At 51.3% G+C, this 22,470-nt stretch overlaps 2 protein-coding genes across 3 annotated transcripts; both read right to left on the bottom strand.

Annotated features, from left to right (window-relative positions):
• Window positions 1-794: 794 nt before the first annotated feature.
• On the bottom strand, window positions 795-3,330 carry H2BK1 (H2B.K variant histone 1). Its single transcript, XM_020873168.2, has 2 exons — window positions 3,199-3,330; window positions 795-1,049 (listed from the first exon to the last, which is right to left on the bottom strand). Exons 1-2 carry the CDS (start codon window positions 3,328-3,330, stop codon window positions 813-815), a joined length of 369 nt encoding a protein of 122 aa, XP_020728827.2. The 3' UTR covers window positions 795-812.
• A 2,855-nt stretch (window positions 3,331-6,185) lies between these two features.
• Window positions 6,186-20,274, bottom strand: ABCF2 (ATP binding cassette subfamily F member 2). 2 transcript variants are annotated; one of them, XM_070453735.1, is made up of 15 exons: window positions 20,168-20,274; window positions 19,251-19,453; window positions 15,079-15,291; window positions 14,252-14,434; window positions 13,997-14,168; window positions 12,768-12,863; window positions 11,394-11,496; window positions 10,114-10,209; window positions 9,853-9,972; window positions 9,672-9,761; window positions 9,200-9,310; window positions 8,488-8,550; window positions 8,158-8,286; window positions 7,485-7,688; window positions 6,186-6,810 (listed from the first exon to the last, which is right to left on the bottom strand). In XM_070453735.1, exons 2-15 carry the CDS (start codon window positions 19,408-19,410, stop codon window positions 6,673-6,675), a joined length of 1,878 nt encoding a protein of 625 aa, XP_070309836.1. In that variant the 5' UTR covers window positions 19,411-19,453; window positions 20,168-20,274; the 3' UTR covers window positions 6,186-6,672. The 2 variants fall into 2 exon arrangements, with proteins under 2 accessions (XP_070309836.1, XP_020728652.1); XM_020872993.2 differs by lacking the exon at window positions 20,168-20,274 and adding an exon at window positions 19,640-19,851.
• Between the last annotated feature and the right edge of the window lie 2,196 nt (window positions 20,275-22,470).

Here is a 22,470-nt window from a genome sequence, read left to right as displayed (position 1 = left end):
GGAGGAAACATGCATGACATATGTCAGGTCACAGTTCAGCCATCGTTACAACGAGCCTTTTCAATATATGAACTTGAAGTTACAAAGGGAACGTAAAGGATTTTGGACTGTTCACGCAATCCCAGCCAGCCTTTCACTCTACCGCAGCAGAGGCTGAATTAGAAAAGGAGAATGTGGTCATGTATTATGTAGTGAATCTAGGTGCAGGATGTACAAGTGGTTATGGTACTATTTTTGCATTTTTTTTCCAAAATAAAATGGGAGAAGAAAAGTTAGGAGTCTCAAAAACATTCTCACCAATTTGTTCTGAAATTAAGGGGAAGAAGACCATAGGGGAAAATAAAAACATCTTTGAGATCCCAGTAGGTTACTTTGAAGCTTTGGGCCTTTGTTTTTGTATCTTGTAGATCTGTGTAGCCCGTGTGCCCAGCACAGGACAAAAATAAGTCTTCTAGAAATGGCCTCACAGAACTCCATCCTAAAGGAGGGATGCACGTGGAATTCCAGGCCCAGAGAGGACGTGATGGAAACAGCCAGCGGCAGACTCAGGATTCTTACCCAGACTAGGTCGTCCCTCATCTCACCTAAGAACAAGAATGCTGTACATTTATAAAGTGTCACATGTCACCCATGGGCCCCACCCAGAACGCAGGTTTTAAGAGGTATGAGGTATGCATAAGTGTTCTTCCATCTCGGGGGCGTGACAAGTAGGGACACCCTGCCCCACACCACACCTCGCCTCCACGCATGCCTTTTTGAAATCAGAACAACACAGGAGAGCAGTGCAGCCTTTATTAGGGTCGGGCCCCGGGTCACTTGGAGCTGGTGTACTTGGTCACGGCCTTGGTGCCCTCGGACACAGCATGCTTGGCCAGCTCTCCAGGCAGCAGCAGACGCACGGCCGTCTGGACCTCCCGGGACGTCAGTGTGGTTCGGCCTGAGTACTGGGCCAGCCGGGCAGCCTCGCCAGCCAGCCGCTCAAACAGATCGTTCACAAACGAGTTCATGATGCTCATGGCCTTGGAGGAGATGCCGATGTCGGGGTGCACCTGGGGAAGCAGCAGGAGCAGTTTGTTAACAGGGGAGCTCTGCCTGATGCCACAAGCCCCACCCCCAAGTTGGGGACCTCAAAGCCACCTCATCACCCTCTTTCCAGAGGCCAGACAGGTTACTACTGTATCCAAGTTAAAAAAAAGAAGTTTCTCCCAACTGCAAGAGATAAGGAATGCTGCCTCTTTTTTTTCTTTCTTTCTTTTTCTATTAATGCATTTGCACAGTGTTTCGTACCATGGATGCATCATAGTTCATATCACCATCCCTCTCTTCATGGACATTTAGGGGGTGTGCTTTACATTTTGCTATTATATCGTGTTATAATAAATACATGTCTTTGAACACTGGACACTTGTACAAGCAAGCTGGTTATTCCTAGAAGTTCCTAGAGGGCTGGTGCACAAAACTTGGTAGATGGTTAACCAGATTTTCCAGAAAGGGCCCACCTAGGACACACTCTCCACAGCAGACTGGGAGTGAGGAGACGGGGATCTGGGGCTGTCCCGTGAGTCCCTATGGGACCTTAGACAAGGCACTTTCCTCTGAGTTTCCTCTTCTGTCACACCAGCCTTTGAACTAGGTGATCCCTAGTAAACAAACGGGAGGGACCTTATAACAATCCTAACACGTGAGCAGGCAGACACCATTTCTCTGCAAAAAGTAAAAGTAAAGTGAAGTCATTCAGTCGCGTCCGACTCTTTGTGACCCCATGAACTGTGGCTATCAGGCTCCTCTGTCCATAGGATTTTCCAGGCAAGAGCACTGGAGTACTCTACCCCAGGGGATCTTCCTGACCCGGGGTCTTCCGCGCTGCAGGCAGACACTTTACCATCTGAGCCACCTGGGAAGCCCATTTCTCTGCGAAGTGGGAGGGAAGTGACTGTCAACATACATGTCAGGCCAGTGGTGGAGGTGAACGAACACCCTGGCTTCTGGCCTGGCCGCTCCCTCTCCGCACGGCCTCTGGGGGCCACGGATCTGACAGCGGGAAACCTGAGCCGGACCCTGGTCATCGCATCCTCTTCCCCTCGAGGTGACCGGGGCAGTGGCCCCCCCCCGACCCGGGGGACCCGCTCAGCAGCTCTCTTCGGGGAGCCCAGTCCTGCCCCAGTGCTGCCCTCACAATTTTGGAGCCGAAAAGCTAGGCTAAGCTGCAGGGGGCCCACTAACACGGGCTCCCACCCCACTTTCATCGGGACCCCGGAGTCTTCTCTGCTGCTGCCCTTTGGCCCGTCCACGTGGGTGCAGGGCCCACCCCGTGAGAGCGCTCCCGGAGACCCCCAGCCATCCAGTCACTCAAACTGGATTCAGCTTATGGGATTTCAGACTGGAGACAAGGTCCATGTCTGGGGTCTGGTCTCACAGCGATGAGACAGGCAGGTGAGGGGAGACCCAGCGCAGGCAGCTCACTGCCAGGCCCAGCTCTGCTGAGCGGGGCAGAGCGTTCGAGGCCAGGTGCCCGGGGTCCATCAGACAAAGCGGATGGGTGCCCTTAGGTGTCTGCATGAGTCCCAGGAGTAGGTGGTTCTCACAGGTGCGCTGGGAGACTGAGTGTGGGTTAGGGTTGGGGCTCATCCAGAGTCAGGGCTGGCTGGGGCTGGGGGGCTGGGGTAACCTCCACTGCTGTCAGGTCACGTGACCCAGTCACCCCGCTGAGCCCTTAGTACCTTAGGTTCCTTATCTGTAAGGTGGACCAACCCCTCAGCCCCTCAAAGACGGAGCGTCGCCCATCTGGGGAGCTCCCCCAAGACCGCAGTTCACTGGAGCTACTCCTCCCTCCAGCCACAGCTAACTAGTCCCTCTTGTTTGGACCTGCACCACGTTGGGCACCTGATCAGCCCAGCACTTTCCTGTGGACTTCCTTCACTTAAACTGTCCCACCTAAGGTCCCACGTGACTGTTTTGTCTGCCCCAGAGCCCTGTGTAGCCTCTGGGCCAGGGTGGGAGCGTGTCTGAACCGCCTCCTGCCCACAGGTGCAGGATGGACACTGAGTGGGCCCCCGGGCCTCTGAGATGAAGAGCAACCCCACAAGAGGGGCATGGGGGGTACGGAGTGAACGGTGCCCCGGCCTGATCTCCATCCAGGTCCTTCCCAGGCTTTCGCCAGCCCCCGCCCCACGCCCATGGTGGCCCCCCCACGCTCACCTGCTTGAGCACCTTGTAGATGTACATCGAGTAGGTTTCTTTGCGCCGGCTGCGCCTTCTGGACTTCTTGTCCCCAGGACTCCGGCCTCGCCGGCCCCCAGACTGCTGCAGCTGTCCGTGCTCAGCGCTCATCCTCCTGGTCCTCCCGGCGGCCTCCTCCCACGTCTTGGGCGAACTTTTAAGAGGTCAGCTGCCCATCCACCTGGAGGGGCTAGGGGCCAGCACCTGGGCGCAGGGGCGGGGCGGGGCGGGCCCAACCCAATTCAGAACATGCTCTGGGTTAATCCTGAAAGAGCCTAATTGCTCCTTCCTCTCCACTGACCCCAGGATTCTATCTGAATAAGCCTCCACCAGCCCCCTTCCCCACCCTTCTGTCTCCCAAAATACTTATAACACACAAGTAAGTCACCCATGTGCTCGCAAGGATGGCTGAGTGCTGGAGAGCGTCGGAGTAACACAAGGCCCCCAGCACCGCCCCCCAAGTACAAGTATTATTCATTCATTCACTTTGTGACCCCAGGGACTGTAGCCCACCAGGCTCCTCTGTCCATGGAATTCTCCAGGCAAGAACACTGCAGTGGGTCGCCCTTCTCCAGGGCATCTTCCTGACCCAGAGATCAAACCCGGGTCTTCTGCATTGCAGGCAGATTCTTTACCATCAGAGTCACCAGGGAAGCCCCTCTCCCCTTCTCTGAGGGTCTGCAGTTTAGCTTGAGAGATAAGACTGGTTCACCAGAAACCATCAGGGAAGGGTGAAAGGGTAAAAAGTGTGAAACAGAGAACAGAGTTCGGAAAAAGCTTAGTGTGTGTGCATATATATATATATATATATATTTTTTTTTTTTTTTTTTTTTTAAAGATAGGCTATAGAAGTACACAATTGATTTAAAAGAAGAAAACTCTGGCTTCAGGAAACAAACGGGGATTTGAAGCTGGTCTGGTAGGACATGTGTGTGCGTGCAGTCGTGTCCGACTCTGCAACCCCATGGACTGTAGCCTGCCAGGCTCCTCTGTCCATAGCATTTTCCAGGCAAGAATACTGGATCTTGCCATTTCCTTCTCCAGGGGATCTTCCCCACCCAGGGACCAAACCCGGGTCTCTAGTGTCTCCTGCATTGGCAGGCTGATTCTTTACCACTGTGCCACCTGGGAAGCCCCTGGTAGGATGGGTACAATTTAACTAGGGAGAGGGGAGATTTTAGTTGGGAGGAAAGGGAGAAAGAAATCAGTGGGTGTGGTTTCAGGGAGGCTTGGACTAACAGCACAAGATGGAGCAGAACCTGAGCCTAGACAGGTGAAGGCAGCAGGAACCACAGCTGGGAGGGCCTGACAGGGAGGGTGTCAGGGAAGGCAGACTGGAGGAAGCCAGAGTGAGAAACACGGGGTGCTCTCCGTGAACATGAGGCCCCTGAGGGAGTGAGCTGTGAAGGGAAGGGGGAGAAAAGGTGCTATTCTGCAGAGAAGGTGGTCTCACTTTGCACCTAGTGTGAGGATTTCAAGTCCTTGAATGCTGTGGTTAAGGAAATTGAGAGCAATGGGATAAGCCCAGGCTGTGGGGAGAAGAGGGTTTTCCCAATAGAGGTGGGGAGGAGCCAAATGAGCATCACCTGCCATAGGCAGGCCCGAGCACCCGCACCTCACCAAGCCCCCACACCCCCAGACCCCATCATTCAGCTGTGGCTGCGTGCCAGAGGTTGGAGGAGCAGGAGGGTGACTCTCGATCCAAAGTAAGGCACTGATTTTAGGTGCTTGTAGAAATGTGTATTTTGTGGGATTTTTTTGAACATTTTCTAAAATGTTGAGGCTGGCCTTTTTCCTGGACAAGCTGACTAGCCTACTGCATTCCCTTCCTCCAGGCCTGGAGCCCCCCTCCCCCTGCCCTGGAGACCCCAACAGACTTCCGCAATTCTTCACACAACCAGGCCCTCCCTTGGCCAAAGTAGCAGCTCTTCATCTCTGTTCCCACTATCCTCCTAACCAAGCCTCTGGACACTCAGGGAAGACTGACGAGCCATTTTTCTCTGGGCCCCTGCCTTGAGGTGCAAAGCAGCCAGGCCAGGCCCCTGGGGGTCTGAGGGCGGAGTCGGAGTGGAGCCCCTCACTCCAGCCTTGGAATCTCGGGCTAAGCTGCAGGCACTCACCTGATACCCTGTTCCCTCTGCCCAGAGAAGCTCTGGGAGTCCACGGCCATCTGAGAAGACCCTACTCACCTTTCAAGTTACAGCACCGATCCCAGCTTTCTGGGCAGCCACTCACGAGAAACTTCCCTCCCTTTTAAGGTCTCCTGTGTAACCTACCATCTAAGTTACAACTTGGCACCTGATTTATGCCCTTTTCTGTCTTATTGGCTTTCCCATTAGATCGCGAGCTCTTCGGGGGTTTAGACACCATCTGGGACTTTTTTGTGTTTTACTGTCTTAGACGGACTATAGTGAGCACCGAGAAAGCATGGCTGTGTATGTTTCCCCTCCGGGGGAAACAGGGATGGTCGCTAAGATTTCAGAAGTGAAGCAAGCAGGAAGCCTGGTGGCACAAAGGCTGGATGCTATGCAAAGCCCTGGCTTGGAAGTATTGTTAAAATGGATACAGCGCTAACGAAAATTAAGGCTGTGGATGGGTTAACATAACAAAACTTAATCCCCACCAGGAATACAGCAGCAGCAGCAGCGCTGGGGAGCTCTCAGCAATGTTAATTCCTGGTCTCACCTAGACCTACTGACAGAAACTCCGAGGTGAGACCCAGCAGTCGGTGATTCAATGAGTCTTCCAGGTGATTCTGACGCACGTTAATGTCTGTGAACCACTGGCCTAAATAAAGGCATGAGTTCAAATCAGAAGGGAAGAGAGTTCTCCCAGTGCCCGGGGACAGTCCTCAGCTTGCACCCAGCCCTTCGACTCCCGCTCCAGCTCATGCTGAGGGCAGGTGAACGCTGGCACCGCAGGGAGAGCAGGAGAGGACCCAGAGACCCAAGGAGGAAGGCAGGGACCATGGCTTCTTCTTTCTTTATTGGACACTTTGTATATGTCACGCAGGTCTAAAAGTTACACTGTTAAATAATTATTTAAAAACCGACCAGGTTTAAGGCCCTGGTCCAGAGCTCCAAACCAGAAGCAGAAAGGAATGGGGGCGGTGGGCTGGGGGGGTATTCCTCCAACATCACCAGAACCCAGAGAACTAGGATCCTAAGCTTTTTCACAGGCCAACCCGGGGCATGGGCCTGCGGGCTGACCCTCAGAGGCCTCTGGCTGCATCACTATCGGGTCAAAACCAGCGAGGAGCTGGTGGGAACAGCCACCTGAGTCCAGACATGGACACAGTAGCTTGAAGGACAGGAGACGGACAGGTCCTGTCCAGCTGTAGATAGGATTGCAGAGTGCAGCTAAGGCAGGTGGGGCAAGGGGCTGGGGAGCAGTATTGCAGCAATGCAGGATGCGGCCCCGGGGGCCTGGCTTGGCCGGCCGGCCGGCAAGGCCTCACACATTGTGGGTCCGCCTGGTGGGCTGGGGCTCCTCGCCCACCAGCTTGGACTTGAGGTGCTCCTTGTAGGCGAGGATGTCTCCAGGCCACTTGGTGATTGTCTGCTTCTCACAGACCCAGATTTCCTGTGCAACCTGGAGAGCAAACCCCAGACTTAGTCACCCTGGCCAGCGCCCTTCCCACCCCGGCCCAGGAGACTCTTCCCAGCGGATTCTGAGAAGGAAAACCCATGAGCTCCCGGCGGCCCACGTCCAGCTCTGTTTCACCCCCTCAGCAATCCTGGCTGGTCTAATCTAGACACCATACCCAGCAGCGGGAGGGGCCTTCCAAGCCAGAACCCGCTGGTCTCCCCAACTGCCAGTTCCCTAGCAGGACCCAGACCTGTTCAAGGCCTCCCTCTCAGCTTCCAGCGCTCCATCCCACCTTTCTCAAAGCTTCAGAGAGATGACCAGCAGCTTTCTTCCCAGTGACAGGCAGGAGCCCTCTGTCTAATCCAGAATCTCCTGAGTACAATACTATTTCCAGGCTGAAGAATCCTGGAAACAATAGCAAAAGCACCCTATTCTCTACTCAATTCCCTCCGTGATTTTGGCCAATGATGCCAAGTAGGCTAACAGCCCCAAACAGCTAATGAAGAATTAAAAGTATTTCTGTGAAGGCTTTCTAAGTTTCTCAGAGAACCGTAAGATCTGGTCCTCTCCACCTGACATCCTGTGCCCTTTTCCCAAACACAGTAACACGGATTCAGTGTCCCCCACGTGCCATGGCACTGTTCTACCCCCAACTGCCTCCCGGCCGGGAGTCTCACCTGCTGGATGAGTCTGAAGTCATGGCTGACCAGCATCATACCACCCTCAAAGTCATTGATGGCATCCGCCAGGGCGTCAATGGTCTCAATGTCCAGGTGGTTGGTGGGCTCATCCAGGAAGAGCATGTGGGGGTTCTGCCAGGCCAGCCAGGCCAGACACACTCGGCACTTCTGCCCATCAGACAAGTTCCGGATCGGGCTCACCTGCGTGGAACCATGACATTTATGAGGTCCAGGGTTGCCCTCACCACGCATCACGACTCACCTCGCCCCATGGCTTCTCTGTTATTACACAGAGAGCCGGGCTCAGGAAGACCCAAGATCACACATTAAGACAGTGGCACCCTGCCAGTCCCTCAAGGGCTGAAAGGAACACACCGGGAAGCCTGAAGCCCTGCCTCAGCACAGAGTCTTGACGCAGTGGAGCCGTCAGGGGGCCTGAGTCTGGATCAGAGGACCCTGTGTTCTAGGTCTCAATTTCCCTTGCCTTTTAACAACATGGCCCATCCTGCTAGTCTGGGGGCAAGGGCATGTCAGAGACCAGCATGCAACCCCCCACCCTCTCTTGAGACTTCAGAGCTCCAATCTGTAACCACCTAGAGCAGAGGAAAAAGCAGACGCCCAGCTTGCATCTCCCAGTTGCCTGGGGTCCTCTCACCCCTACTCCACTGACCTGCTGTTTCCCAGTGAGACCATATCGCCCAATGATCTTCCGCATTTCCTCCTTCTCCTTGATCTCGGGGTAGCATTTCATCATGTACTCCAAAGGCGAGAGATCTAAATCTAGCTGCTCTTGTAAATGCTACAGGGAAAAAAAAAGAACTCACCCAGGTGTGCCTAGTGTTCTTCCAAGGCAGCCTGTTGGGGTCCCTGCCGCGTACTGTCTCACTACCTCTCCCCAGGCAGCTGTTCAGGACTGCAGAACCACCCTGGAGCTGACCTGGGCACACGCAGCCCTGCTCTCCCACCCTGGGCAATCTCCCGCTCCCCACCAGGACTATACCTGATGGTAACGCCCTATCTTGACATGAGAGTGTTTTCGGATCATTCCGTCTGTGGGCAGTAGCTATGGGAAGAAAAAAAAAAAGAGTAGATGGTGGAAAGATAATCACACAGACAAGGAAACCTGGTCAGAAGCAGAGACAGGCAGAGAGGGGAAGCAAACATTCGTTCACACCGAGTGGGACTCCTACAACTTCAACAAACTCCTACAACTTCCTACAAAACAGAACCCGTACCACTTCACAAACTGCTCTTCTGGCCACTCGAAGAAAATACACCGAGACAGATGTTCTCAGGGGAGGCAGAGACACACCACACAATCTACTGGGTAGTTATTAAAGGACTACTATCCCACGCGCTGAACTATGACAGAGGACTCGCAGGGGTCCAAAATACGTTTTCTACAATAAAAATGTTTCTAAATGCACAGCTGCTCCTGTGTTCTAAATGCTCTGAATGAAGACACAAGAAGACGGTGAAAGCAGGCCTGGGCTGTCTCTCACAGGCTCTCTCGCACACACACTCCTCCTCCCAGTTTTCTCTAAGAAAATGCTGAAACATCACACTGCCCAGTGATGACCCGCCCCCCAGAGGACGGCTCACTCATCTTGAGAGCACAGGCCCTCCAAGAGCAGTGGCCCCTGCATGCCGCCCCCCACCCTGACACAGTGGCATCTAATGCTGGAGTCCCACGCCCCCACTTGACACCATACCTCTCCGGTTAGCAGCTTCAGAAGAGTTGACTTCCCTGCTCCATTGGGCCCCACCAGAGCCACTCGTGTGTCGAGATCAATACCGAACTCTAGATTGTTGTAGATGCAAGGCTGAGGTGGGGGGGGGAGAGAAACAGATCCAGGGGTAGGGTGATCAACCCGACTGGCAGAGCAATCTCGCTGAGCCCCCAGTCACCACCAGAGGCGGCTGGAGTGAGGAGGGAGGAAGCTCCCATGGCAGCCCCCTACCCACTGCCTCCACCCACCAATGTGGCTGAACAATGTCCCCTCCAAGTACTTGAAGGGTACCCCCATTCCTCTAAGGCTCTCAGTGAGGCAACCCAGGCTGCCAGGCCTGAAAACTCCCCAGCACCACAAGGGTTAGTAGATGCCGTCAGCAAATAGGACTCTTCTCGCCAGCTGACACCTTGTAAAATGTACCCCAGCCTCCCAACCACACCCAAGTACTCACCCCATCTTTTGTATACTTGAAGCTGACATTCTGCACCATAATAACAGGTGGAGGGATCTTGCCACATGGTGGGAAATAAAATGACAGCGTCTAGGAAGAGGATAAAGAGGCATTTATCAAGTCAGGTCCTTCCCTATCCACCTCATGTTAGGCCACCTAATTCCACCCAACCAGACCCTACCTTGTCGCTTACAACCCTCTCTGTCAGTCCGGAAGCCATCATTTTCTGTAGCGTCTTCTCCTTGCTCTGGGCCTGCCGGGCCAGCTTGGCGCTGCCATGACCGAACCTAGCAATGTAGTTCTGAAAGAGTGTAGAGAGGGGGCTTGCGTGTGGGCAGGTACCCCACGATTCATCTGAAAAGAGGGTAAAGGACTTCTCTAGCCCCTGACCTCCCCAGACACCTTCCGTCAGCTCTCCCGGAGGACAAGATCCTGGCCCTACCTTCATGTGTGCAATCTGATCCTGTTCCCAGTGAAACCTCTTCATCTGGTTCTCTTCCAGCTCCAGCCGCGTCTTCACATACTGATCGTAATTACCCTGCAGGAAGAGGCACCGGGCAAGATGGGCAGCGTTAGCCTCGGCTCTGGGTCCTCATTCAGGGGAGGTTCGAGATGGTACCTGACTTGGCCCTGGCTATGAGGTGGTGCAGCGGGGGAAGAGGAAGTGTATTAAAAAAGCGTATTCTGGGACTTCCCTGTTGGTCCAGCGGTTAAGACTCTGAGCTCCTAATGCAGGTGGCCCAGGTGAACTAGATTCCACATGCTGCAACTAAGACCCAACAGAGCCAAATAAATAAGTATTAAAAAAAAAAAAAAGCGTATCTAAACCTAGAAGCTGAGGTCTTTTCAAACTGTGTGCCCCTCCTTCCTAGAGCAGGGCTTCCAGACTAAATCCTCAGGTTAGCCATAAAGACACCCACAGCCCGGGCAGGAGCCCTGAAAACCACTGTCGTACTGATCATCAAGAGGATCACAGCATTCCAAGGGCACGTGCATCCCTTCCCCACCTGGAGAGGCTGAAGCCCCAGTCAGGCCACAAGAACTTCCTCCAGGTGGGAAGACACACAGAGCAGTCAGATTTAGGACCTGGCAAACCCTGCACTATGGACTACTGTGGTGTCTATCTGCAAACACCCAGACTCAACCTAAACATCCATCAAAGAGTCTGACAAATAAGTTACAGGATAGCCATGCAATGGAATACCATGCAGTCACTGGAAAAAAAAGGGGGAAACTTTAACTATACTCATATGGAAAGTCATCCAAGACATATTAAAATTTAAACACAACTGACAGAATCGTGCTTTGTGTACATAAGACTTTTTACAAATGCTTCCAAGTACATGTGAAATTTCTGAAAAATTATGTAAGGACTATTAATACTCCTCTGGTGAGTACAACTATGAATAAAGAGGACTTCTATTTTTCATAAGTAGCTACTCAAGAAGGCAGAGGGCAGCAAGGCCTGCCTGGGCACCGTGAAGAGGCAGCCTCTCTGAATAAGGCAAACATACACCCTGTGCACAGGCTGCCAATCCATGGCCTATGGCCTGAATGCAATTACTTTGGGACTAAAATAAAACAAGACTGCAGAACTCCCTGTCCACATCTTTTTATAGCAATAGGTAGAAAAGGGCTGCTAAGTCAGTTATTTTTTTAAAGGAGAGCTTCAGGGAATCAGGAAGCACAGAGGGAACTGTGGAGAAGCTGGGGCCCACTCACCGTGTAATACTTCAGCTTCTTGTTGTGCATGTGAATGATGTTGGTACAGACACCATTCAGGAAGTCCTGGGAGTGGGAGACGAGGACCAAGATGCGCTTAAAACTGCAAAGCCAGAGAACCAGTCAGGGAGGAGCTCAACACAGTAGACAGTTCACAACAGGGGAGGTGAACGTTGGGCCCAGAAAACCTTCATCCTTTCCCACCCTTATGCCTGAGCATCCTTTAGATTTTCTGGCCAATTCCCTGCTCTCAGCACCTAAGCTGCCAGTGCTCAATCTATGTATAAGGCCACTAGATGCTTTTCAAAGTGTGGTGAGGCAGTCAAAATTCCTCAAACTTTTGTTCTAATTTTCAAAAGAATGGAGTGGAGATGGCAGTAATAGTGATGGTAAAATTAAAAATGTGCACAAGCACCCATAAACACATCTAAAGCCAGTGTGGAGAACTGGAATGGGTACAGTAAAAATCACCAGGCTCTCCTTTTCATATTACTATCTTCACAGCTCAGTTGGTAAAGAATCTGCCTGTGATGCAGGAGACCCGGGTTCAATTCCTGGGTTGGGAAGATGCCCTGGAGAAGGAAATGGTAACTCACTCCAGTATTCTTGCCTGGAGAATCACCATGGACAGAGGAACCTGGCAGGCTACAGTCCATGGGGTCGCAAGAGTCGGACATGACTCAGCAACTAAACCACTCCTTTTTATAAAGAAGGTACCAGGTCACTGCAGAGACCATGGAAAGCCTTCTAGAACTGGGGCAACTTTCCAGGTTATCTGGCTCTCAAGCAAAGAACCACGGCCATATGGGCTATTTTTCTCTTTGTTACTACATCATGATCTTATATGGGAATCCCTGTTTATATGATATAAATACAATTAATAAAAAATATTATCTTTAACAAAGATATTATATTTTAAACAATAGGAAAAAAGAAACAAAGAAATTCATATATTTCAGACTAAACAAAAGCTAACAAAATGGCCCACCCTAAAGGTGGTTACTGGGCTTTGCTGGTGGCTCAGTGGTATAGAACCAGCCTGCAATGCAAGAAACGTGGATTTGATCCCTGGGTGGGGAAGATCCTCTGGAGAAAAAAATGGCAATCCACTCCAACATTCCTGCCTGGAGAATCCCACGGACAGAGGAGCCTGGTGGGCTAGAGTCCATGGAGTCGTGACGAGTCGGACACGACTGAGTGACTAAACAAGAACAAAGGTGGTCACCACCTTTTCAGTCTGGTCTTCCCTCTGGCCTCACTTTGGTCCATTGCTCACTGCTCTAGTATCACTGCGGGTCCTGGGTGTCATCTCCCCTGGACTCTGCTCAGCCCCTCCCTGAGGACTGCCCACTTCCCCCCAGTCCCGCCTCTTACGTCTTTAGCTCTTCTTCCAACCACACACAAGCATCGAGGTCCAGGTGGTTGGTGGGCTCGTCCAGGAGCAGCATGAAGGGTCGAATGAAGAGGGCTCTGAAGACAGGAAAGGAGATAGAACCACTTCAGTCTACTGCATGCTACACAGGAGGGGATGGCCTGCCTGCTACCTGCAGCTCTGGTCAGGCCTGCACTCAGTCCTGAAATCAACTCTAGGCTCTATACCTCAGACAAAAGGTGAGAGAAGTAGGAGAGAAACAAGAGATGAAGGGTGGGGGTTAAAGAGAAGAAAACAGAGCTGAGAAGCAGAGGGAAGATGCAGCTCGGAGATAAGGCTGTAGAAGTCTGTTATGAGTCTGTAAGTCTCTTACACTGAGGTTGGTGACCATCGGGATACACAAAAGGATACAGAAAAGGTACACTGCCAAAAAGCATTCAGGTGAAACCTAACTGGTGGGTTTGTTAGACTCTAGCAAGGAGGCCCAAGAATGTTCTTTTCTTAGATGGTATCTCAACACAGGAGGAACAAGGGGACAGCACTGGTCCCACCCCTGCGGTCACCACATCTGCAGCACTTTTTAGAAACCAGGTTTCTGGACGTGACTCCAGCATAGAGGTGAAGAGGTCAGGAAATCCGTGTGTGTAAAAGCTCCCTAGTGAACTTGAGGCTACAACATGAAGCCAAGGCTCTTATGTTCCAGGGCACACTCAGGCAGCCTTGCTGAAAGAGTGTATCAAGCCTCCCCAAGGCTCTGTGCAGAAGGAACAGAGGTGGGGGAAGGAACCACTTATGTGACTGGGGACTTCTCAGGGGATCGGTGCGGAAATGACGGCCTACAGAAACTGGTTCTTGGTCGGGTCAAGAGAGAGCAAGAAGGACAGATATCCTAGCAGCTGTCTAACAATTTATCTTTATACAACAAGAATTAGAAAGGCTGGAGGCCAAAAAGGGGGAAGGGGAGAGGAGTCAAGAGGAAAGAGACAGACCTATCCTCCCATTTACCTAGAGCTGGTCCTAGGATTCCCGAACACGGTGCTGGAAGTCCAACAAGGACCACATGGGCCAGGAAGCTCACTTCTTAGCTCATGTACATCATCCCTGCCCCTCCACACTGTCGGTATCTGGCACGGACTGACCACTGACCCCTGTTCTAAACAGTTCTGTGGGAGAGAGCACTCAACCCTGAGGAGACAGGGTGCCGTGGAGGGAGGAGGTGGGGGAGACGCACCTGGCGAGGGCAACCCGCATCCTCCAGCCCCCGCTGAAGTCTTTGAGCTTCTTGCGTTGCATGGCAGGCGTGAAACCCAGTCCGTGCAAGATCCGCGAGGCTCTCATCTCCGCCTTGTCAGCATCCAGCTCCTCCAGCCGCTCGTAGAGCTCTAAGAGCTTCTCACACTCCGCTGTGGACGATGCGTGGCTGGTGAGGCTCCCGGGGCCTTTCCCGGGGGGAAGCCACCCCACGCCCCTGGGTCTGGAGCCCTACCGTCCTCATGAGCCAGCCGCTCAGCCTCCCTCTCCAGCATGGCCCGCTCCGTGTCCACTTCCATCACACACTGCAGGGGTGTCTTGTCACTAGGGGGCATCTCACGAGTCAGATGGTAGATGTCAATGTGCTCGGGGATGGGCACTTCGCGTTTCCCAATAGCAGAGAGCAGCATGGACTTTCCTGAGAGGGGCAGGCGACAAATAGGCAGAGAGGGGACACTCAGCACAGCTCTGCCTGTCACTGCCCTACATCAGTCCCTCCACTCCAGTCAACCAAGTCAGTTCAGTTGTTCAGTCATGTCCGACTCTGCAACCCCATGGACTGCAGCATGCCAGGCTTGCCTGTCCATCACCAACTCCCGGAGCATACCCAAACTCATGTCCATTGCGTCAGTGATGCCAACCAACCATCTCATCCTGTTGCCCCCTTCTCCTCTCACCTTCAATCTTTCCCAGTCAAACCAAGACTTCCCCGTTTTTTGAGTCCTTTCTTTCCTTTCATTCATTCAAACCCTTATGACTGCCCCTCCACGGGACACGGCTCTGCCCGGTCCTGTCCCAGCCCTCCTCTCTGAAGTCTGTGCACCTAGACGCTTCACACACCACTCCCACCCACTCCCACCCACTGTTCCAGCACCTACTGCCTGCAACGGCTCACGTGGTACTTATCACATGACTGCTCTGTATGGGTAGGTGGGCATATCTGGCTCCCACCCATACTGCAAATGCCCAGCTTTGTACACAGCTGATAATTAAGGAAACACTTGCTGAGCGAGACATGAGCCAAGGAGAGACAGCTCCCACCTCACTTTCCAAGGGCCTCACCAATTCCATTCAAGCCAATAAGGCCATAGCGACGGCCTGAGTTTAATTCCAGTTTGGTGTCACTGAGCAGCTCTTGACCATGGAAGGTGAGGGAGAGGTTGATGATGTGGGCATCGGTACTGTTGGGGTGAGAGGCAAGGACGCCAGTGACAGCTCGAGCAGCAGCTTTCTTCATTTCGAAGTCCTCCAGCTCCTTGGTCAGCAAATCCACTTCTGGGGACAGAAGAGAAAAGCAGTCTGGGAAGAGGGCTGTGAGACAGACTTAACTCTTACACAAAAAGGCACGTCTTGGGGCATCTGAGGGGCTCAGTCAGAAGGGCATCAGACTTTTACTGTGAGGGCCAAGGGTTCAAGCCCCTGCTTGGGCATTTATGGCTTTCGCCCTTCTTTAAGTTACCACATATTAACACATAAAAACCCAAATGCTGAACGAGGCGTGTCCTGAAGGACCAGGGCTCAAGATCAGGTTGAGCTGACTCAGATGTTTCACAAGCTTTAACACGGTGTACACTACATGTAGATCAGCCCTGGTATCCTGCTTTCATGGACATTTTTTACTTCACAACTTGTCCTTTTAGTTCTAACTTCTCTTGTTCTTAGATGATATGATGCATGGTAGCAATGGCTAGAACTCCAAATCATCCTCCATGAGTATGTATTAAAGAATTAGCTGTCACTGTTCAGTCGCTGAGTCATGTCTCACTCTTTGTGATCCCTATGGACTGTAGTCCACCAGGCCCTTCTGTCCATGGGATTTCCCAGGCAAGAATCCTGGAGTGGTTGCCATTTCCTTCTCCAGGGGATCTTTCCAACCCAGAGATTGAACCCATGTCTCTTTCATGGGCAGGTGGATTCTTTAGCACTGGGCCATCAGGGAAGCCCCCAAGTTAGTATTAATGCCCCAGAGAAAGCAGATGCTGTAGAGGTGCAGTTCTCTTCCTCCACAACCTACAGAGCTTCCAGGTGCTAATTCCAAGAAGCTATACTGCCTGGAAGGGACCAGTATGAGAAAATACAGAGGGGTCCAGGGCAGTTCTGACGGAGGAGAGGAATTTTAAAAGTCTCCTTTCTACACAGTTGAGTCACCAGGCTTCTCACAGCCCCATTTTGTGCCAATCCCTGTTCTAGATCTTGAGAAGACAGTGTAGAGAAAAGTTTATGATCTAGATAAGGAGTTAGTAAACTTTTTCTTAAAGGGCCAGATGGTAAATATTTTAGGGTTATAGTCCTAGTAGCAAAATCACAACTATTACGTAAGCATATCCATTACCATTTGAAACATAACCACTTAAAAAATGTAAAAAACATTCTTAGCCCAGGACGGGGTGGCTTACAAAAAAGGCTGGCTACATTTGGCCAGTGCCTGCTTTTGTAAATAAAGTTCTATTGGGAGACAGTCACACCCAACATTTTCATGCTCTCTATCGCTGCTTTCCACCACAATGACAAAGCGGAACAGCTGCATCAGAGACCATATGGCCCACAGAGCTGCAAATATCCACTATCTGGATCTTTATAGGAAAGTCTCCAGACTGTATCTCCACGTGCTCAGGTAAGATCAAAATTAAAGGAAAGCTACACAGCCAACCCTCTGTATCCACAGTTCTGCATCCAAAATCACGTTTAATCCAAACGTACATTTTAAAAAAAGCACTCCACAGAGTTCCAAATAGTAAAACTTGGAATTTGCCACACACTGGCAACTATTTCATAGTATTTATGTTGTATTAGGTACAGTAAGTAATCTAGAGACATGCCAGGTTATATGCAAGGACTACATACAACATTCTATGTTAACAGTCTTGAGCATCTGTGGATTCTCATATCCACAGGGATCCTGGGACCAACCCCCAGCAGACACTGAGGCACAGCTATACAACTTTTCTCTTGATCTTTTCCAGTTTAAGCATCTATGACCTAAGTCATCTCCTGAGCTTTAAAAGAAAGACTTATACTTCACTGTCTTGGCTTATAGCATCCTAGAAAACAGGTTCAAATGATAAGTGAACAGCACTGAATAAATGGAGAAGGGATTCTGGAATAAACTTCATCAGAAGAAATACTGCAGACTTCACAAGCAGCCCCTTTCTATTCATTTTCCAAACAAGGGGGGGCAGCTGAACTCCAGTATGCATCCTAAAGAGTCTCACATTCAAAAGAAGGTTAGTAGTCTGTCACAAGTCACTTTCTTTGATATTTCTTGATCTTTCCGTATCTCACTACCTAAAGACGACCATGTAGCAATGGTAACTATCAGGTTGGAGAATTAATTAATTCCAAACTCAGAGAAGAGAGCAGACCCAGTCTTGTTAGAGAGGACAGATGATCCATTAGTTATGAAAGCAGAAATGACCCTGGGTCCCTGGCAATAAGAAATATTTTCAGAGAGAGAGCTGAAAAAGACCCAGACTTTATATTTCAGAACAGTAGCTCCCTGAGGAAGCAGGGTGAAACTCAAAGCTCCCTTATGACTGAGTTAGGCGTAGTACAGCTGGGTTTGCCCTGACAAGTTCTGGTTTTCTAGGGAGAAAGGCAAAGAAGTTTATAATGGGGACTGTAGACAAGAGTCTCAAAGTGGGATTCGGCTGTCTACTTTTCCAACTCATCCAGAAAGTACTACAGAATTGAGGCTTAACCCCTGTTCTTGAGAGCCTAGAGGGAACCCTGTTTACTTGTCAGATCACAATTCAGCCCACTTGTTCCCTTCTACCATTTTTACCTTCCCATCTCTCCACTATCCTGGCCAGGAAGAAAACTGCCTGACTTGACTGCACTAGTCCTCCCTCATAATTCTTATTTTGGAGACAATTCCTACCATTTAACTCTCTCCTCACAATCATTTTAAACCGTTTTTTTCAGAATTCCTGTCTTTCTGTTGCAGCTTGCATGAATAATTCTCTCCTCTTCCAACTTTACCTAGTATCTCTGTCTGCAAGGGTAATCATGCAAAAAAAGAAGTATTACCCAAGACACAGTCCCCGCACTCAAAGATCAAACAATTCAGATGGAGAAACAGATACAACGAAGGTAACACTGGGACTCCCCTGGAGGTTCAGTGCTTGGGACTCCACACTTCCTCTGCAGGGGACATGGGTTCAATCCCCTAGTCTAGGAACTAGGATTCCATATGCCGTGTAAGTACTGGCCGAAAGAAAAAGCAACCCGAGAGATAGTGCATGCATGTGTGTGCACACTCAGTTGTGTCCGACTCTTTCCCACCCCAAGGACTGTAGCCCACCAGGCTCCTCTGTCCATGGGATTCTCCAGGCAAGAATACTGGAGTGGGTTGCCATTCCTTCTCCAGGGGATCTTCTCGACCCTGGGACAGAACCTGGGTTTCCTGCATTGCAGGCAGATTCTTTACCATCTGAGCCACAGGGAAGCCCTGGATAGATAGTACCGGGATATAGGGAACAGCAGTATTACTGAGGTCAGGCTTGACAGAGAAAGATTTTACCACCTTGAGCTGGGCTCTAAGAAAAATGTCAAATGTAGCTAATACAAAAATTAAGAGTATAAGAACCTCAATGTGTAAGTGGACAGAAAAGTGCTGACTATTCAAGGGACAATAGTAGTCAATAGAGAAGGCCTGTTTAGAGAGCTTTTGGGGGCAAGGAAGAAGGCTGTGATAGACAGCCAAGAGCCTTGAATATTCTTTATCACACACTTCGCTGTTTCCCCATCTAGACTGCAAGTTATCAGAGGAAAGACCATGCTTATAGTGCCTCAGTATTCAGTGATCTTGTGTATAATTGAGAAGCGCTTGTAACAGAAATGCATCTCTTTCCCAGGAAAAACCCATAAAACAATTCATATGTTTCTGTCTTGCTGGTACAGTCACTGCCCCAGGAGGACAAGAGTATCATGTGGCAAACAGTCTGGCACACTGCCTCCATGTGTAGAAATGAAAATTCAGAAAGGGGCAGGGAATTGACCTCCAAATCTAGAAGACAGGGCGGCAAGGCAGCACAACAACGCTCATGTTTGCTTGCCACTGTGTATGTGAGAACTGTGTTCAGGTTCCTTGATCAAGCTCCAACCCTACTGGTTCGGTTCATCATGAAAAGTTTCTTGGCACCAGATACACTCTCTGGCGCCTCCAGCATCCTGACTCAGATTCCAACAGGGGCATCCACTGGGTCCCAGCAACCCACCTCTCTCCCTCTATTCACCTGTGGTCTCTCGGCCATTGGCCTCCTCATTTCTCTCCTCTGCCACCTGTGGCTCTGTGATGGCATCTCCGTTTTCTTCATGTCCTTTTCTGGGCCGCTGTCGGGCTTTGGCAGCTTCCTTCTTTTTGGCTGCCTTCTTCTTAGCCAGGTCGGAGGGCATGGTGATGAATCACAGGGAAACCGTTACTGTTCTTCCAGAAAGCCTGAAGGAAGGCAAACACCCCCAAATTCTAAACTTCCGCCCAGTGCCTGGGCCTTGTGCTCCATCCGTCTCAGGAATTCCCTAGCAAGCTTCTGATACCCAGCTCCGCCCCAGCCTAAAGTCGCTCCCAACTTTTGTCAGGATGTCTCCAGCCAGTTCGGCTTCTCGGCCGCTCTTCCCATCTCACCAGCTCTTCCCTCGGGGCTTTGTCCACCAATCCCCACGGACGGCCTCGCTCTGGAGACGCTCCTCCTTTCAGGGCCTCCACTTGAGGGACCGGGTTCTGCCCCTCGGCACAGGTCCCCGGTCTCCAGTTTCCCCACAACTTGGCGCTCCACGCTCCAGCCGGCCGCCTCACTTTTCCCGGGCTCCCTCCCTCCCTTCTGCCTCAGGCCTCCTCCCCGTCTTCCCCCTCCACACCACCCGGCCGCCAAGTCCAGCTTCTTCCCGGAGCGCCCTCGTCTTCCCCCCCACCCCCCGTTGTGAGTCCCCCCTGGGGTCTCTTCATTCGCCACCCACCACCACCCCTCCAAGCCTCCCCCAGCCTCCGCCCGTCAGCTTCTCTCTCTTGGCCCCTTCTCCTCCCTTGCAGTCGCCTCCATCCCAGCCCAGTCCCTCCTCCCTCTTCTCGTCCCCCCCCCTCCGCCTCACCCCCTCACCGGCCGGCACCCTCCCCCGCCCCCGCCTCCTTCCAGCGCCCCTTCCCCCAACTCACTGGGCCTCGCCGCTCGGGCTCTGTCGCAACAGAGCGGCTTCTTGAGCTCCTCCGCGTGCGGCCGGCTCACCAGCCAATCACAGCCTCGCGCGGCTCTCGTCGCGCCGCCGCGCAGACTCCTGGGAAGTGTCGTCCCCCGGCCACCGCTGCCGAACCTGAGACCCGCTCCTCGAGAACTACCGCGGATCCCAGGGGCCTCGCGGGCCGGAGTGACGTCATCACGATGCGCGCGGCTGAGGGGGACTGGAGTCCCAGAGCCCTCTCTGCTAGCGGTCCGCTTCGGGGGCCGGAAGCGGCGAGTCCCAGTTTTGCTCCTCAGAGGAGCAGCTGGGCCATCCCCGGCCCGCCCCCCTCCTCTGGAATAGCTGGGGGGTTATGCGGAGCTACCGGCTTCATCAGGGCCGCCAAACCGGCTCAGACAGCAGGGCGAGCGACTACACTTCCCAGCAGGCGTCAGGCAGCAATGGGTCGAAACAATGGCGGGGGGCGGGGGGGAAGAGGAGGAGGAGGAAGGGTGAGCCGATCGGTGAGAGAGGGCCGGGAAAACGCTCATCGTTTCCGAGAGGATGCGAAGAACAGAATTATCCCTCCGTGAAGGAAAGGCGTCCTCGTTCCGTGAAACCGAAGCTTTAGAGGCTGGTCCAATGATAACCAAACTTTAGACGGTGCCGAGCGTTGTTCCTGAATCGTCGCTGCTCTGCCTACCCACTGCAGAACTTGTTAAGTTTTCATCCAAAGCCAGTAAGTTTGATGGGAAGAGCCCTGAAGTGAAAATCAAGACTTCGGAGTTTACCTTTATAACGTCACTTGCCCGTTTTGTTTTTTTTTTTTTTCCTTTCTTCCTTCCCCCTCGTTACTTTTCATGGTTTAAAACCCCTCACGGACTTCTCATAGCCTGCAGTAAGCAAATCCTAAATGTATAGTCTATCAAATACTTCTCCAGGTTTCTGATCAGTAGTGCCTCCCACAGGGGCACGGCTAGAGGGAGCAGAGGAAGCCACTATTTCCGGCACTGGAAACTGCAGATCTGTTTGCTCCTCGGCTTAAGCGAAGCACCTAATCCAAAAGTAGACCCCCCAGACCCTTTAAAAAAAAGTGAGCTCACTTCACTTCCTCATGGAATTAGTTTTCCTTCTCAAACTTGATGCTCCAGTAGAATCTAATTACTTGCGTTTCTGAGGTAAGCCATACCATTTCACACCTCTTGCCTTTGAGCATGCCTTTTCCTAGACTAACCTTCACCAACGTGTGACTCAGAGCAAGATACTAGAGTTGCAATAGTGGTACGTCATTCCCTGGTCTCACAGAGCTCACAGTTAAGAATGCCAACTAAAAGTTATTGCTCACTATCCTGTTTTAGAACGATGAGGTCACTAGCTACTGCAGTCATGGACCGTCCACACACCTTGAAAAGAGTTCAGGACACAGATCAGGAATGAGACACTCTGTGCTCTGGGGAAAATTGACAAAACAGACCTTCAGATATTTTCTGGGGAAGATTTTATGAGCCCAATTTCTTGCATCTTCTCATGTCTAGAAAAGTAGAGACATCTGCTCTTTGTGGCTAGGAACAACCTTCTGCCAAAATGTGTGCTTGACTGCACATACCCCCTTCCCCCACCACTTCCACCCGCCACCAATCAAATATATACTCATCTCCCCTACTTCTTCAGAGTAGTTTCTCAGAGCTATCTGAGAGGCTGTCTCCTGGGCTATAATCTTCATTAGGCCCCCAAATAAAACTTAACTCACAACTGTCACATTGTGCATTATTTTTCAACCGACAAGATGAAAAATTTTAAAAGGAAACAGATCATGACATGTAGGTAATAAGTGCCATATGGGCCAAAGCATTGTTCTAGGTAGAGATATACAGATAGTAGTTAACTGCTTGCAGTGCCCTTCTTTATGAAACAAGGAAGTTGTATATGATTGTGGTTCACATAAAATTACTCATGCAAGCACCTAGCCTCCTGGGAGGTCTACAATATGCCTGCCTCTCCCAGCCTCATTAAAATGCCTGGTTACAGGCAGGTTTCAGGTTACAGAGAACTAACATAATTATACTCCATTTATGCCATCACATTTAATTCCCCTAACAGACTCTAAAGTGGGTATAAATACCATTTTACAGATTGGAAATAAAGGCACAGTGCTATTAAAAAAATAGCATTGCTGATAGGAAACTCAAATCTGTATTTGAAACTCAAATCTGTACTGGGAACCACTCCAGCTCTGTAAAGTGACTTGGGATGGCAAGGACTAACGAGTTACTTCTCTGAATCTACCTGCAGACCATCCAA

This window comes from Odocoileus virginianus, chromosome 1, assembly GCF_023699985.2.
Source record: "Odocoileus virginianus isolate 20LAN1187 ecotype Illinois chromosome 1, Ovbor_1.2, whole genome shotgun sequence".
NCBI lineage: Eukaryota > Metazoa > Chordata > Mammalia > Artiodactyla > Cervidae > Odocoileus > Odocoileus virginianus.
The sequence above is the reverse complement of the archived record's forward strand: the minus strand, read 5'-3'. Positions and strand labels throughout refer to the sequence as shown.

Coding starts and splice junctions, on each gene's coding strand:
- H2BK1 (XM_020873168.2), bottom strand. CDS start 3,330: ATGAGCGCTGAGCACGGACAGCTGCAGCAGTCTGGGGGCCGGCGAGGC. Junction 1,050..3,198: donor TCTACAAGGTGCTCAAGCAG/GTGAGCGTGGGG, acceptor CTGCTTCCCCAG/GTGCACCCCGACATCGGCAT.
- ABCF2 (XM_070453735.1), bottom strand. CDS start 19,410: ATGCCCTCCGACCTGGCTAAGAAGAAGGCAGCCAAAAAGAAGGAAGCT. Junction 12,864..13,996: donor ATGCGGGTTGCCCTCGCCAG/GTGCGTCTCCCC, acceptor TCCTGTCTTCAG/AGCCCTCTTCATTCGACCCT. Junction 7,689..8,157: donor GTCTCACTGGGAAACAGCAG/GTCAGTGGAGTA, acceptor GGTTCCACGCAG/GTGAGCCCGATCCGGAACTT.